Here is a 17911-nt window from a genome sequence, read left to right on the forward strand (position 1 = left end):
AACTGGCTACCCGTGCCGCCTCGGAGGTGAAGTGTACTGCGCTGATTGGCTTTCAGGCGCCGGCCGCGTGTGATGTCCCGGGCAACGATTGGCTCTCGCTTACCGGGGTCTTCTCTCACCGGGACTTGGGACTCCCGGGAAGTGGACTGGAAGAGGAGGGGGCTAGCTAGCTGTCTCTGCGGACCAAGGAGGAGACCCCCCCGCCCCCCGGTGTGAGGCGCCTCACAGGGCTGGGTGGGCTGGCGAGCCGACGCGGCGGCGGAGGAGGCTGTGAGGAGTGTGTGGGACAAGACCCGGGACAGAGGAACCATGGCTCCGCAGAACCTGAGCACCTTTTGCCTGTTGCTACTGTACCTCATCGGGGCCGTGATTGCCGGGTGAGGAATAGGCACTCGCAGACAGCGGGGCCCGGGGTCAGCCTTTGCTAGGGGGTGGGAGGGGGTGGGGGAAGTGGTATTGCCAGACTGAGGGAGTGGAGAGGGGCATCGCTGTGGGTTGGCGGGGTGGCGGAGGAAGGGGTAGTATGGGCCAGACTAGTGGGGTGAGAAGCGAACCGTAGGTGACACCAGTGAGAAGGCGTTAGGTCCAGAGAAGGTCTTTGGTAGAGCTAGATTTGCCCGGAGGAGTGGGAGTTGGATGCATTGCCAACGGCATTTGGGGGATGAGGGAAAGAAGGTGGTTGTGAGCTGGAGCACTGTCACGTAGAGCTGGGGGAAGAAAGAGGGATGCCTGACTGTAAGGAAAGGTAGTGACAGTGCTAGGCTGAGGTTGGGGGGATGGACGTTTGTTTGATCAAAGAGGTGGGTTGCTGTGCCCCGCTGAGCTGGAGAAGCGGACGATGCTCTCTATGCCAAGCCTGCGAAGAGCCATTGGGGGGCTGACATTAAAGTAGGTGGATGATGCCAGGCCGAGTTGGGACTGAAGGAAATTGGATGGGGAGGGGAACAAGAAGACCCTTTGGAGAGCCCTTGTGCTTCCCAGCTTCTTGAGCTATTTATTGTCTTAAGTTGCTTCGTCTTTAACATTCTGGCAATGCTACTGTTAGGACATTTATGTGGCATAATCTTTTTAAATAAGGAAAATCATCCCTTGAGAGTGTTATTTGACTTTTAGAAAAGTCAAAATCATTTGGAGCAAATGTAGAGAAAGGGGGGAAGAGTTAATTTGATTATATGGTTATTGCCTAAAGATAACATGAGTCCATAAAATAAGGAAGTGGTTTTCTTGACTGAAGGTGGTTCTGAAAGAAGATGCCACAGATGTTTTGAATAATCTAAAAAGAAGTATGTAGCTTCTTACTGTGATTACTTCAATATATAAGATTCATTACAAATTCTGGTGTTCTCTTTTTAGTCATTCTTTGTGTGTATATGTGTCACATAAACGTTCACTTTCGTACCTCTTTGCTCAGATACAAACCTAAATGTAGAGGAAAAATATATCTTTTACTTTTAAAAATGTAACATGTAACTCTGATGAAGTATTCTCTCCCTCTACTTCCCAGACGAGACTTCTATAAGATCTTGGGGGTGCCTCGAAGTGCCTCTATAAAGGATATTAAAAAGGCCTATAGGAAACTAGCCCTGCAGCTTCATCCCGACCGGAACCCTGATGATCCACAAGCCCAGGAGAAATTCCAGGATCTGGGTGCTGCTTATGAGGTGAGTCAGGAAAAGTGATAAAGAACAAATAAAATCTGTAGCTCTAGAAAAAATATACAATACAGAGAAATACTCTTTTCAGCTCACATATATTTATTTAGAGACTGAGTCTCACTTTATTGCCTAGGCTGGAGTGCAGTGGTGCAATCTCTGCTCACTGCAACCTCCGCCTCCCCGGTTCAAGCACTTCTCCCACCTCAGCCTCCCGAGTAGCTGGGATTACAAGTGCATGTCACCACGCCTGGTTAATTTTTGTATTTTTAGTAGAGACAGGGTTTCACCATGTTGGCCAGGCTGGTCTCGAACTCCTGACCTCAAGTGACCCGCCCGCCTCGGCCTCTCAAAGTGTTGGGATTACAGGTGTGAGCTACCACGCCCAGCCCAGGTCACTTTTATTTAAAAGTAGATGGTAGATGAAAGTGAAAGTAGTACTTGATACTGTATTGTACTAGATATTACATTCATGTTAGTAGATACCATTTTCTGCCTTTTGATATTAATATTTATTTTAAGAAGGAGAATAATGCTGCAAAAGAATAAATGAAAGATTGGTAGATTAATAAGTAGATCAACTGATTGGTCTGTCAGTCAGTCAGTTTGGGAGCTAGACCAAAAATAAAAAGAAAGCCTTCATGAGAGTTGCAAACCTACATGTTCATATGAACTAGACAAATAACATGCAGGGCAGGTATAAATTAAAACATGACAGCAGATATTCTGCCTCCATGTTGGGAAGCAATAAGGATTGTTGAGGGCTTTGACAAATTGAAGCCTTCTGGCCCCATTTCAAGGGAGCAGCTGTTACCTCAACCCTAGCCAGTTTTTGTCATAGTAATGCAAACAGTATGTTCCTAGATGATTTAATTTTTCCAGAAAAGTTGAAAATCTAGACTTTTATATAAGTTCTGCTTGTAAAAATGTTGGTAACTAATTCAGTTAAATTTCTTTTTTACGTAGATCAAACAAAGCACAGTTTTAATTTGATTTTCCAACCTCTAATCTGGGGACCAAAACACTCTCCATTTGTATCATCTCATTTAACCTTCACTAGGACACCAGGAAATACATTAGAGCTAGGCATATTTTTATTCTCATTTTCTAAATGGACACAGAAAAAAATTAGTTGAACTAAAAGTCATAGAGCTAAAACTCCCGAATTTAAGTTTAAATTCTTATATATTGAGAAGGCTAAAAACAAATTGAAAAGTATTTTAGGAAGACATAAACCTTGAAAGGAAGGAATCCCAAGATCTCTTAGATTAAAGAAACAATGGAGGCCGGGCGCAGTGGCTCAAGCCTGTAATCCCAGCACTTTGGGAGGCCGAGACGGGCGGATCACGAGGTCAGGAGATCGAGACCATCCTGGCTAACCCCGTGAAACCCCGTCTCTACTAAAAAATACAAAAAACTAGCCGGGCGAGGTGGCGGGCGCCTGCAGTCCCAGCTACTCGGGAGGCTGAGGCAGGAGAATGGCGTAAACCCGGGAGGCGGAGCTTGCAGTGAGCTGAGATCAGGCCACTGCACTCCAGCCTGGGCGACAGAGCGAGACTCTGTCTCAAAACAAAAAAAAAAAAAAAAAAGAAACAATGGAACTGAAACAGTGAGTTATACCCAGGTGAACCCAAGAGTTGTTGGGGTCCTTTTTCTTTCAATACCTTAAGGGATTCTATGGGACAGAAATTCTCTTTTTTTTTTTTTAAGACATAGTCTCGCTCTGTCTGCCAGGCTGGACTGCAGTGGCACAATCTCCGTTCACTGCAAGCTCTGCCTCCTGGGATTTACGCCATTCTCCTGCCTCAGCCTCCCGAGTAGCTGGGACTACAGGCATGCACCACCACACCCGGCTAATTTTTTGTATTTTTAGTAGAGACAGGGTTTCACCGTGTTAGCCAGGATGGTCTCGATCTCCTGACCTCCTGATCCGACTGCCTCAGCCTCCCAGAGTGCTGGTATTATAGGCATGAACCACCGTGCCTGGCCAAGGGACAGAAATTCTTAACCGGAGGCACATAAATAAACTCCAGAAGTCTGATGGCCTGTCCTAAATTATATGTAATATTTTGTTTCTTGTTGATAATATGGATTCCATATTTTGTACTGTATTTTCCATGAATATTCCCCTTGTTTGCTAGGAACCCAATACTCAAAAACATTTTCTAGGGAAGCTGAATTTACCATGCTCTCTAAAGAATCTTCATGTTCTTTATCCATGACCTAGGCAGACTATACAAAGGCCAATCATGAAATTATGGCTTATTTAACTATAACAACCCTTTTAGCCACTAGTTTAAATTTCTTTTTTCTTTTTATCATTCAAGCTTGATTGCCTTTAGTCTTAGGTAAATTAGTGTTCGCAAATTAGAATCCGAGTACAGTTAGGAAGAATCTTTTGTGAATACAAATTTGTTTTCTCTACAGAGCTAAGATTACTGCTGGCATTTTAATTACTTGAGAATCTGTGTATTGGTTGGCCAATCAACTAAAAACCTTTTTTCTTTTAAAATAGTTTCCAAGACCATGGAATAAAATTGCATTCCTTGGTGGAAGAAAAGTGAGGAGGAAGTGAATGATAATAAATGACTTCATGAGTAGTTTTTAGGGGGTTATTACAGAAGCCTCTGATGTCTAAAAAGAAACTGACTTAAAACTAGTCTTTGGGGGTTTTGAAATGGTGTCTTTTATAGTCTCAAATGCAGGGTTCATTTCTTTTCCAAGATCAGATCAGAGAAGTAGACTAAAAGTGAAAATATTGGAGATCCAGATAATAATAAGGGTTTGTTTTTTTTTTTAAGTTAGCTGTGCCCATTTCTGCTTCCCCAAAATACCTATTTTCTAAAGATATTTGTGAAAACATTCTTTCCTCTCCCTTTTTCTATCATAGTGGCTTTAATCAAGTACTGTGGTCACTTCTGGAATAACCCATTGGCCTTCGCTTTTAAGAATGTTCACTCTCTTGTATATTCAATTTCTATTTATCCTTTCAAGGATATCTTAAATGTTAATACATTTTTTGCCATGACTCCTAACACTTCATTTGGGCCCTAAGCCAAAACTGTGTGAATATGCCTTTCTTTTAAGTCAACAAGCCCCATCTACTTTGAACCTCTCTTTTTCTGGGCCACCGTGAGTATGGTTTTGAAATAACTCTCTCCTTCAGCCTCTTGTCTAAGTAGGAGTTTATAAATATCAAAGGAAGATTTTAAAGCCATTTAATTTTCACAAGTATATATGTGCATATATATCAGATTGCTCTAAATAAAAGAGAATTTTTGCATGTTGAAGACAAATTTCGAAAAGGATGGAAGCTTATTTTGTTGTTACATTCTTTAATATTATACAGAGAGGAAGCATATAGTCATGATTGTGTATGTAATTCACTGAAACTTAAAACTTCAAGAATTATTTCAAGCAATGAAATTGACCTTAAATAACCTTCATAGAGTATTTTCACTTATTACTTTCTCTGCATTTCAAACTCAGGACATTACAAACTTAAACATGTATATATATATGTGTGTGTGTGTATATATATAGATATACACATATACATATACTTCATATACTCCCAGAGAAAATCCCACAGATAGAGGGCTGTTTTGAACTGTTTCCCCTGACTGCAGAGAACAAAAAGACTCCAGACAGCAAACAAAACAAAAAACACCCCAAGAAACCAAACAAAACACAGTTAAAACTAGTGGGCCAGGGCTCAGCCCACGATGCTCTACAGGGAAAGGTAGTTGCTGGTACCCATAAGGGAATATCAGCTCAAAGGCCAAGACAGCTAGATACCTGAGAAGGTCAATCATCTGCCCCACAAAAGACAACAAACTGAATAACACATATATTTTAAGCAATTGTACTTTGCCTAAAAAAGATTAGACAGACCAAGAACTTAAAACAAGCATGATAATACTTAAGGAGGTAAGGCATTAGTAAAATGATATAGAGTAAGAAATAATGCAAGAATCAAGTAGAAATATTATGCATAAAAATATGAGTTGAAATTAAAACACAGCAGATGGGTTGTTACTAGAATGGATATAGCTGAAGACTGAAGTAGTAAGCTAGGAGATCAAAATGAGGTACCTCCCAGAAGGAAGCAGTGAAGGATAAAGAAACATAATTTATTTTTTATATTTAAAAGAAAATTAAGAGCAGATAGCTCCAGAAATAATCCTGGATTGAGTTTTCTGAAATGAGGAGACATTTTCATTAGGTTAATCAGAGGATTGGATGGTAGCCACATACCAGGTTTTGAAGGCGGTGATTGTTCCTCAGGGGTTATGCTTTATACAGCTCGGATTTCTTGAAAGATAATCATTATATGAACTACTTTAACTCAGTAGCATTTAATTGTGGCTTAGAAATGCTGATATCATACACTTTATTTTTCGGTTCTCTTGTTTTCTTACTCCTGTCTCTACTTCTCCAGCTTTAGAATTTGAGTCATTTAAGTATGTGTTTGCTTCATTCTACGTATCTACATATACTCCCAGAACTTGTACTTTTGACTAAGAATAAGAGGTTTATATGTACCTTCTCTGTCTTTCTGAGGGTAAGAGGGAGTGATCAAATGCACAAAATTGAATTAATTATAATCCTTGGTTCATGATACACTGATGTCATTGTTTTATCACCCAACTTAAGAACTAAGTAAAACATTACCATGACTTAATCTGTGTACATGCCACTTCCCTGTTCCATTACCCTGCCTCCCTTCACAGGTAACTACTGTATTGAATTATGTCTTTATTGTTCTTTTGCCATTCTTATTTTATACATATATATGTATAAAAGGCGGGCAGCATTCTTCCACAAATGGATTTCTACATACACCAAAAAATGAAAAAAGGAGGAGGAAAAGATATCAGTATAGACCTCTCTGGAGGGCCTGTCATTTGATTTCCTTGACTTGACAATCTCCTAATACGTGCATCTGTGTGTGTGTGTGTGTGTGTGTGTGCGTGTGCTTGTGCGTGTGTTGGGTAGGGAGTGTTGTAGACCTGTGGGGCCAAGTTGTTTTGAAGCACTGGAACTGAAACAGTGAGTTATACCCAGGTGAACCCAAGAGCTGTTGGAGTCCTTTCTTTCAACACCTCAGGGATCCTATGGGACAGAAATTCTGTGTGGGGGTGTGGGTGTGGGGGTGTGTGTGTGTGTGTGTTGGGTAGGGGGTGTTGTAGACCTGCGGGGCCAAGTTGTTTTGAAGGCAGTATAGTAGTTAACAGCATAAGCACCAGAGTCAAACTGCATGGGAAGTAAACCTGAGGAATCCATCTTACCTCTTTCCTGTTACCACTCTGACCTTCACAGCTGCATTACTAATCTCAGGTATTATTTTTTAGTGACTAGGCGAGTTTTGACAACTTTAACTTAAAAACATGAATTGAGCAATGTGGAATGAACAATGCATCAAAGAATTTAGTCTTAGAGAAAATAACTTTGTAAATATGCCTTAATACAGTACATAATGGAAACTACATTCTGTTAGAATTTTAGACCCATTGTCAAAGTAAAAACAAACATAAATATGACTGTGCCTTAACTGGATATTACCAGCTTGTGATCTTTTTCTCCACTGGTTTTTATCCCCAGGTTCTGTCAGATAGTGAGAAACGGAAACAGTACGATACTTATGGTGAAGAAGGATTAAAGGATGGCCATCAGAGCTCCCATGGAGACATTTTTTCACAGTGAGTAATTCACCCATCTGCAATGTGTTAGTGTCTGAGAGAGGGTCACTTAGCGATTAAAGAATTCCTCTCATTCCCTAGTTCAGAAGCTTTCGATGAACAGTACAAGTTAGCTGATCCAAAGATCAATTATTGTCCTCCCTGTGGGAAGATAGTCTTCTATTTTCACAAACCTTCAGGAAAGATGGATGGCGTTGAAAAGACATTCCATCTAGCCAACCATATCAGTTAAATCCATGCTGAGAATTCGCGGTGGGGACCTGTGTTGGAAACCAGTTCATCCTTGCCTACTTGCTATCTTGGAATCTGCAAACCACTTAATGAGCAAAATTATTGTTAGCAGAGATAGAAAAATTCCTACTCCCATACCCAGAACTGCCTCTCTCTCTCATCCTATCAACAAGTGAGGGTGATTATAATAACCAGCATTAGGGGAAGGAATTATGGTAGAGGACCTTTATCTCTTGCTTTCTGGGAGTGCTGGGTGGTTGGAATAATAAACACCTTTCCTCCTCACTCTTTGAACCTCTCTTTATTGAGCATTTGAATTTCCACATTCCCTGATTATTACATATACTAAGAGACCTTAATCTGGGGTTTCAGGTCTGAAATTATAAACAAAAAGATGTTTGAATCTGCATTTTTATGGGGAGAGTTCATTGTTTTCTTCAGATTCTCAAAGGGTTCTGTGAACCCTTCCCCAAAAGAAGTAAGAATCGCTGTTGCATACAGTAGTTACCACCATTTAGTGCTTGGCTGGAGGGCCTGGGGTGGGGGAGTAGATGTTTAGGGCCTGTAAAGATGTGTGAGTAACATGATTAGGACATCTTTTCTCCCCCCAGGATCAATTGGGCTGTCTGAAGTGATCCCTAGGAGATACCAGAAAGAGGAAAAGCTTCCCCAGCCCCCACGCTGTTCTCTCTCCTTGCCTTTATTTAAGATTCAGGGAATTCATTCACCTGAGTTGGTTGGTGGGAGAGAGAGTTATATAGTTATCATCATCGCTGTGCTAATATCTGAGGCTTCTTAATAACACCAAAAATTAACATTAGATTAAACCACCTGTAGGATTGAAGGTCACCCTCTTTGTTGATCTCAAGTTACTCTTTTGTGACTTACAAAAATTAGTTTGGGTCTTATAGAGGCTAGAACTTCCTTCTCCTTAAGCACTAGGATTTTACTAAGGCTGGTGCTTTTTTAGCTTATTTAATTACATACTCAAGATTTTTGTGCAGAACAGTAGCTTCTTTCAACAAGTTCACTTCTAAAAAGCATGTAAAGGGAACACTACATATATTAAAATTACTGATAAAAATTTCTTAAACTAACCATTAAGTTTAGCATTACACAAGTTTGTGTATACTGTACTCTTTCTCAATAAGTCCACCGTCTTCAGATTTTTCCCAATATTGAAAGATTATTATTTCATTGGTTGGGTCCAACATTGAATTCATTGGCATACTGTGTGTGTATGTACTGTACTATATGTATGGGCTATATTGTATTAAAAAGTGAATTTTTTTGTAGTAAGGGACCATATAGTTACAATATGGTTGATAGTATATAAATTTAAAATGATGTATGATGTATGACTCCATTGTATTAAAAAATACCTTGTAGTTTTGCACAATGCATTGGTAGAAACAATAGTTTATCAATGTAAAGAAAATGAGTTAATTGTGAAACATGGAGTCTTGATTTTTTTTTCCTGATGATTTTGCACTTACCTTTAGCTTCTTTGGGGATTTTGGTTTCATGTTTGGAGGAACCCCTCGTCAGCAAGACAGAAATATTCCAAGAGGAAGTGATATTATTGTAGATCTAGAAGTCACTTTGGAAGAAGTATATGCAGGAAATTTTGTGGAAGTAAGTTCAAACAATATAGCTGTTCATATTGACTCCCAGAACTTGTACTTTTGACTAAGAATAAGAGGCTTATATGTACCTTCTCTGTCTTTTTGAGGGTAAGAGGGAGTGATCAAATGCACAAAATTGAATTAATTATAATCCTTGGTTCATGATACAGTGATGTCATTGTTTTATCACCCAGCCTAAGAACTAAGTAAAACATTACCATGACTTAATCTGCCTACATGCTACTTCTCTGTTCCATTACCCTGCCTCCCTTCAGAGGTAACTACTGTATTGAATTATGTCTTTATTTTTCTTTTGCCATTCTTATTTTATCATGTATATATGAATACCTGAATAATGTATTGTTTATTATATTGTTTTTGATTTTTTAGAAATGGTATTTTATTCATTATTTCCTGAGACTGGTTATTTTCACTCACTATTATGTTACTAGGATTCACCCGTGTTGCTTATTGCTATATTGTGACCATAATTTATTAATAGGCATTTTTGTTTCTTCCAGTTTTATTTAATTCCAAACAGTACTTTTATGAACTTTTTAATCCATATATCCAGGTTCAGATAAACAAGAATATCTCTTAGGTGGATATGCTTGAGAGTAGAATTGCTGGGTAATATGAACCAATGTTCATTTTTACAAGCTAATACTGTACTGTTTTTGAAATTGATTGTCCTGACGCTTCTACGTGCAATTTATGAGATCCTATAGATTCACTGCCTCACTAATACTTGGAATTATTAGACTTCTTAATTTTTGCCCATCAAATGGGTATAAAATATTATCTCATTATGGTCTTGTTTTACATTTTTTTAAGTTACCAATTAGGATCAGCATCTCTTCCTGTGTTTATTGGCCATATTTGTTTCCTCTCTTGTGAAATGCCTGTTCATTCTTTTGCCTCTTTCTTACTGATTTCTAAGAGTACTTCACTCTTGCTGCTAATTCTTTGTTGGCTGTATGTAATGCAAATATAGCCTATGTGTTTGTAACTTGTCTTTTCATTATGTTTAAGATTTATTTCAATTTTCAGCAAACAGAACTAATTAATTTTAATGTGATCAAATCTGTCAGTCTTTAATGGTTAGTTTTTGTGTCTTGTTAAAGAAATTGTTTTTTCTAAAATAAGAAAGCAGCTGTGTGCAGTGGAGCACACTTGTCAACTACTAAGGAGGCTGAGGTGGGAGGATCGCTTGAGGCCAGGAATTTGAGGCTGTCATGTCCTATGATTGCATCTGTGAATAGCCACTGTACTCTAGCCTGGACAACATAACTGAAACTTATATCTGAAAAAAAATTTTAAAATAAGAAAGCTGTTCACCTATATTTTCTGCTAAAACTCTGGGATCTTTTAATATGAGGTTATTCATCTTTTTTAAATTCTGGAAAATATGTCTCATAATTTTTTACAATTCTTTTATCACTTCTACTTCTGTCTGCTCTTTTCTTTTAAATATGAAAAATAAATTATGTTTCTTTATCCTTCACTGCTTCCTTCTGGGAGGTACCTCATTTTGATCTCTTAGCTTACTACTTCAGTCTTCAGCTATATCCATTCTAGTAACAACCCATCTGCTGTGTTTTAATTTCAACTCATATTTTTATGCATAATATTTCTACTTGATTCTTGCATTATTTCTTACTCTATATCATTTTACTAATGCCTTACCTCCTTAAGTATTATCGTGCTTGTTTTAAGTTCTTGGTCTGTCTAATCTTTTTTTAGACAAAGTACAATTGCTTAAAATATATGTGTTACTCAGTTTGTTGTCTTTTGTGGGGCAGATGATTGACCTTCTCAGGTATCTAGCTGTCTTGGCCTTTGAGCTGATATTCCCTTATGGGTACCAGCAACTACCTTTCCCTGTAGAGCATCGTGGGCTGAGCCCTGGCCCACTGGTTTTAACTGTGTTTTGTTTGGTTTCTTGGGGTGTTTTTTGTTTTGTTTGCTGTCTGGAGTCTTTTTGTTCTCTGCAGTCAGGGGAAACAGTTCAAAACAGCCCTCTATCTGTGGGATTTTCTCATATATTCTGTGTTGTAGTTACTGTTTCCTGGAATCCATGTTTTCTTGTAGTTTTTCCAAGCTACTGGAGGAGACAGCCGGTAGCCTGTGCATATGTGCCATTTTGACAAGAAGTGTATTCTTCTTAGTTGTAGCTGCTTCTCTGAATAATGGAAAGAAGAGACGTAGAAAATCACAGAAGATGCAACTGACTTGTAATACTGTTCAGGCTGCAGGAGAAAAGGGCATTAAAAATATTCATAAACCAGTGAGATTGTTTAGATGGGAGGAAAGAGGTGAGCCTAATTAGCACCCATGTTCCCTTCCAAGCCTGTTCTGCAGTTGTCACTAATACACAGTAGACATCACTTTTTGCTGTTAGTGTGTTCCCGAACAAACTCTTTTTTAATCCGACTATTCTAAAGGCTGTAAGTGGCTTTGCTGTTTCAATAACCCCATGTTAAATTCTTTTCCTTTTATTCAATCCTGCTCCTTCTGTATATAAATTATTTTTTAAAGAAAAAAAAATACCTTGAGAAATAGGATAGCACAATAGTTAAGAAGCATGGACTTTGCAGCTAGACTGCCTAGTTTAGAATCCTGGCTCTGCCGTGTATTAGTCATGTGGCCTTGGTCATGTTACTTAACCTTTCTATACTTCTGTTACCTCATCTGTAAAATGGGGATAATAACAGTACCCATCTCATACAGTTGTGAGGATTAAATGAATATGTAAAAGTGTTTGGCACATTGCGTGGCATGTAGTAAGTGCTATAAAGTGTTTGCTCTGATTACTGTTATTGTTGCTATATTTACTCTGTTGACCTGGGCCTTTCATGTGTTGGTAGGCTTTAAGGGATTTTTCTCCAAGCATTCATCATTCTGCTGCATGAGCACATACCTTGTGATTAGATGTTTGACTAATTAAACAGGCAAAACTAGGAATACATTTCTGCATATATATCAATTTTACATTCTTAGAGGGATCAGAATGTTTGATTGCAGTCAAGTACAAAGAGATGGTCATTGTTTCTCTTCCTATGTGTTAAAGTATCTGAATGGAGATAGCTCCAGAAATAGTCCTAGATTGAGTTTCCTGAAATAAGGAGACATTTTCATTAGGTTAATCAGAGGATTGGATGGTAGCCACATACCAGGTTTTGAAGGCGGTGATTGTTCCTCATGGGTTATGCTTTACACAGCTTGGATTTCTTAAAAGATAATCATTACATGAACTACTTTAACTCAGTAGCATTTAATTGTGGCTTAGAAATGCTGATATCATACACTTTATTTTTCGGTTCTCTTGTTTTCTTACTCCCGTCTCTACTTCTCCAGCTTTAGAATTTGAGTCATTTAAGTATGTGTTTGCTTCATTCCTGTTTGGGGCCTGATTTGTACTCTTCAAAGAGTTTTGTCAACTTTAGATCTCTGAGGGATAGATTGCCAGAGAAGGGGAAGTTTCAGTCCAGGCATATGTGCAGAGCCTTGATCAGTTGAGGAAACAAAAGCCTATTTTACACAAGAGAGAAGCTGATGTTGTTTATGCACTTCCTAGGTAGTTAGAAACAAACCTGTGGCAAGGCAGGCTCCTGGCAAACGGAAGTGCAATTGCCGGCAAGAGATGCGGACCACCCAGCTGGGCCCTGGGCGCTTCCAAATGACCCAGGAGGTGGTCTGCGATGAATGCCCTAATGTCAAGTAAGTGAAGCACCTTCTTTGTTCTACCAAGAAACACTTGTTAATTTCTTTTATCTAGTCAAACGCTAATGGTCCATATTAGATCCTTTTCTGTCCCCTCCCCACTGCCATGTTCTGCAAAAGGATAGAGCAAAAAAATGTACATTTTTTTCTGAAGTATTTCTTATAAATATCTCCTTTTATGTTTCTGAACTAACAAGCAGTGCCCTTTATTTCTGATATATTTTCAACAAGTATTAATGCTTCATTTTCTTCCTTCTTGTACTATTAGAGCAGCCTTATATGTTTATATAATGTATAGTAGCTTCACCCTGGATTTTAGCATATAGAAGGTGTAAAAGATTTATCAGATAGTTTTGTCAAGTAGAGGCACACTATAGTCTTCCAAGAAAAAGCTCTGATAAAATAGATAAAACTTTATATATATATCTGATGTTTTGTTTATATTTTCATTATTTTTCTCCTCTTTTAATTGTCTGTACCTCAGACTAGTGAATGAAGAACGAACGCTGGAAGTAGAAATAGAGCCTGGGGTGAGAGACGGCATGGAGTACCCCTTTATTGGAGAAGGTAAAATATTGATATTTGATTTTTTTATTGTCATAACTTTCTGCTCTCTGCTTGTTTGTGAATACCTCTCATCCCTGCCTTGCTCCATCTTAATGTTCACATAGTAAATGCATATATAATTTCCAATACCCTTCAGCCAATTTTAGGATATACAAAACTTTTTGTTTACCTGAAGCAGTAGCATTACCGTTTATCCTTTGAATGTCATGGCCAAAAGTTATTATGAGGTAACCTAATAGTTTTCTCAAAATTTAGGGTGTTCAGACCTTAGTGAATTTTAACTCAGCAATGAAAGAAGATATGTAACTCTAGTTGGCATTAATAAGATGTTCTCAGGACCTCACCTTTAGACTTAAGTTTAAAACTCTAAAAATAAAAAAAAAAAGCTTTGAGACTTAGGTTCAATAGACCAGTGAATCATTCTTGGTTTAGGAAATGGGTCAAGTTATGTACTGCTGTATCTGAGGCAAAGGTAATGATTTCTAATAATCTGAAACTTGATAGAACCAGGCAGAGACACGGCCGCCACAGATTTGACAGATCAATGCCCAAAGTAGTGGATTAAAAAGAATTATCAGTTGCCAAATAGATGTGTGGTATTCAACTCGTATGATTTACAATATGCTGTAATCTGCTCTGACTAGGTGAGCCTCATGTGGATGGGGAGCCTGGAGATTTACGGTTCCGAATCAAAGTTGTCAAGTAAGTTATCTAATTTTAGAGGTCTTCTCAGATGAGTCAGATTATAGAGGTGTGGGTGGCCACCAGAGCAGTTAGAGACTTTTTTCTCTGTTTCTTACCCTTATTACCCTAAACGATGATTTGTAACTCCTCTACAAGGCTGAAAGCTTGGGGTTGGGCCCTAGGATTGAGCCCCAGTTATTTATTTACTTAGGACTTACAAATGCAAAAGATGTTGAAAGGAAAGAATTGATAAGTAAGGAGTTATAAAAGAGAAACAAACAAGATAGGGAGTCAAAGCTGAGATTTTAGCTGAAGAACTATGGCACCATACAAGAATAGGAGACTTTGCCATAGAAAGAACTTTCTACGTAATATGCAGCTTCTGTGAAGAGAGAGCTTTTCTTTTGTGAGCTTCTCTTCAGCATGAAGTGCTGCTTAGACAATTTTGCCTGGGACTCCGGCTTTCTTGATTAGTATTTCTCTCTTGTTACCGCTTTGGAAACCAGTAATATCTCTGCATCTATAAGGAGTCATCAAAACAGAGTTCCCACCAGAATAGGGAGAAATGGCCGCCCACTGTCTGGGACTTTTCCTTCCTGCACTCTTTAATCTCAGTGTTGTTTTCCCCAGCTTCTTTGCCTACCTTGTCTTTATCATCACTTCTTAGAGAAACTGGAACGTGTGTTGTTTCCTGAATAAACCTGACACCTTCCTTGTCTTTGCCAGAATTCCTTCTCACTCTATTTCCCCTTCCTTCCACCCATTTTATCTGCATTTCTACAGCCAACTTAGTCTTGTGAGCCCAGCTCAGGAAACTTCTGTAGACCCATTTCTGAAGATGATCTCCCCAGAAACTTTCTTTCTCTCTTCCATAATCTAATGATTATAGTTTTACTTATACTCTGGCTTTTGCTGATTGTGTGTTCCTTAACAGTAGCATTTAATAAGACTTAAACAACTTTATATTCTCGATTAATACTACACACAAACGTATGTCTAAGAAATGTTTATGGTTTGAAAGAGTGGTGTTCACCTTTTTCCAAGATTTTTCTAACAACTCTTTGAACTTAAAGTGGAAATTAATGATGTTTACCTATTCTGTTTTTAGGCACCCAATATTTGAAAGGAGAGGAGATGATTTGTACACAAATGTGACAATCTCATTAGTTGAGTCGCTGGTTGGCTTTGAGATGGATATTACTCACTTGGATGGTCACAAGGTAAACAAACCAATTTACTTGTTCTCCGTCCTTTTGAAGCCTTTATGTGGGTAGTTTTGAGATGTATCAGCTGTTTCAGTCATTGAGAACCAGAGGGACTCCTTTCTCAGTCGTATTCTTCGTCTGTACTTACTCTGCTGCTGAGCATCCTGCAATAACAGTGCCAGACCTTTCAGCTACTCAGAATGGATTGCACAGCCTTTGACAGTCTTGTCCTTATAGTTTCTATTGATGAAAACCTTTCTTTGTTTACTTGTTTTTGTGTTTGATTTTTCTTCTTTAATAAAATCCTTTGTTCTTGACTGACATTGTCCTAATGATATTTCCTTTGCTCCTTCATTCTTTCTTTTTGCTGAGCTGTGACATTAGCTTTGTGTACCAGTGCTCACTAGAAGCTGTATGATGTACTTCAGATGTACCGCTCCTGCTGCAGTGCATTCCCTTTTGTTTCCTAGGTACATATTTCCCGGGATAAGATCACCAGGCCAGGAGCGAAGCTATGGAAGAAAGGGGAAGGGCTCCCCAACTTTGACAACAATAATATCAAGGGCTCTTTGATAATCACTTTTGATGTGGATTTTCCAAAAGAACAGTTAACAGAGGAAGCAAGAGAAGGTATGGCATATGAGTGTGTGTGTGTGTGTGTGTGTGTGTGTGTGTGATGAGAAAAGGGTGGCAATAGAAGCAGAACTCTCCAGTGACATGAGACATCAAGACATCAATCATTAATGCTAGTAGAACACTAACATAGGAATGAACTCATCTTACTTTGTAAAGGCGATATGTTAAAAATCCTACATCTTTGTGTTACAAAAGTCTGTGTAAGCTGTGCTTCGAAACCTAGGGAGTGATAGAGTATGTGGGAATGAAACAGAATCCCTTAAAACAAATGAGCTGGACCACTCTGTAAAAGGGAAGATGAGGTAGACAATAGAAAGATTAGAAGCTTATGGTTGCATGTCTAGGATGACTGGCTGAGAAGAGGGCCCCACTCGGGGTCCTAAATAGTAAGAGAAAGGAGAGCAATGAAGGAGGTAAAAACTGAAAAGAGGATACAGAAGAAGGAATGGGAGACTTAACTGAAGAGTTTTCTTTCCCTTTTGATTGCCTCTTCTCATTCCTCATTTTGCAGAGCTTTGTGGGACATGTATGTGGTATGTGGGCCTAAAAGAGACAAGGGATCATCCTGGAAACATATGTGCATGTGTGGGATTACCTACATGCGATTATGTTGGAGATTGGTAGTTATTTAATTCACATCCATGTTTGTCATAAGGCCTTTTATGAGCCTTTTCTTGAAATATGCTCTTTAAACACTAGGAAAGTAACATTTTTTTGTTAATGGAGTCATTTGTTCATTCATTCTTCAGGTATCAAACAGCTACTGAAACAAGGGTCAGTGCAGAAGGTATACAATGGACTGCAAGGATATTAACAGTGAATAAAATTGGACTTTGTTTAAAATAAGTGAATCGGCGATATTTATTATCTACAGGGTTTTTTTGTGTGTGTTTTTGTTTTTATTTTCAATATGCAAGTTTGGCTTAATTTTTTTTTGTCTAATGATCATCATGAAATGAATAAGAGGGCTTAAGAATTTGTCCATTTGCATTCAGAAAAGAATGACCAGCAAAAGGTTTACTAATACCTCTCCCTTTGGGGATTTAATGTCTGGTGCTGCCGCCTGAGTTTCAAGAATTAAAGCTGCAAGAGGACTCCAGGAGCAAAAGAAACACAACATAGAGGGTTGGAGTTGTTAGCAATTTCATTCAAAATGCCAACTGGAGAAGTCTGTTTTTAAATACATTTTGTTGTTATTTTTTTCATGACTCCTGTTTCTTCTGTGAGCTATTTGGGTTGTCCTCCCATCAAGCAAGATGGATGCACAAGCATGCAAAAGAGTGATATAGATCCAGTCCCCATGCCTAATTACATACACGGCATCTGCTAGAAAGGAGCTTGGAAGAAACTGGTTGATTGGGGTCCATGAATGAAGGTTACACAAAGATCTAATTGTCCCTGAGGAAGTATATTTTCTCTCATTTAATTTGGGAATAATAATCTGATATGGACACTTTACTGTTTAGGAAGCACCTTTCATGTATATGATTTCAGTTAACCTCATGGTTAGAAAGCCTTTGGTTTGTTTAGGAACAATGACTACCACTGGTTCCAGAAAAGGAATTTAGAGTTGCAAATTATGTTTGCTCTTCTCATGGCACCCAATTCAGATGCTATGCGATGAGTACATTTGACTTTTGCATCTCCCTCATTTTCATATGTATAGTCACATCACACTCTACTTCTCATGTACTTTGGGCTTTTGGTCTCTGCTAGTGAGTATTTCAATTCATTGTGTGCAGAGCTGCCTTCTAGACATCAGCATAGTTCCAGCAGCATCCCTGCTTTTGGCTATACATATCTTAGAAATCACCAGGTGCGGTGGCTTACACCTATAATCCCAGCACTTTGGGAGGCTGAGGCGGGTGGATCACAAGATCAGGAGT

General features: G+C 38.8%; 1 protein-coding gene across 1 annotated transcript; it reads left to right on the forward strand.

Annotated features, from left to right (window-relative positions):
• The first annotated feature begins 129 nt into the window (after positions 1 to 129).
• Positions 130 to 17233, forward strand: LOC105480159 (DnaJ heat shock protein family (Hsp40) member B11). Its single transcript, XM_011738677.3, has 10 exons — positions 130 to 377; positions 1505 to 1661; positions 7257 to 7354; positions 9088 to 9220; positions 12788 to 12930; positions 13418 to 13500; positions 14145 to 14202; positions 15293 to 15404; positions 15860 to 16019; positions 16775 to 17233. Exons 1-10 carry the CDS (start codon positions 310 to 312, stop codon positions 16837 to 16839), a joined length of 1077 nt encoding a protein of 358 aa, XP_011736979.1. The 5' UTR covers positions 130 to 309; the 3' UTR covers positions 16840 to 17233.
• The last annotated feature ends 678 nt before the right edge of the window (positions 17234 to 17911 follow it).

Source organism: Macaca nemestrina, chromosome 2 (assembly GCF_043159975.1).
Source record: "Macaca nemestrina isolate mMacNem1 chromosome 2, mMacNem.hap1, whole genome shotgun sequence".
In the NCBI taxonomy this organism is placed as follows: Eukaryota; Metazoa; Chordata; class Mammalia; order Primates; family Cercopithecidae; genus Macaca; species Macaca nemestrina.

Coding starts and splice junctions, on each gene's coding strand:
- LOC105480159 (XM_011738677.3), top strand. CDS start 310: ATGGCTCCGCAGAACCTGAGCACCTTTTGCCTGTTGCTACTGTACCTC. Junction 9,221..12,787: donor ATGCAGGAAATTTTGTGGAA/GTAAGTTCAAAC, acceptor TGCACTTCCTAG/GTAGTTAGAAACAAACCTGT. Junction 14,203..15,292: donor TTCCGAATCAAAGTTGTCAA/GTAAGTTATCTA, acceptor TTCTGTTTTTAG/GCACCCAATATTTGAAAGGA.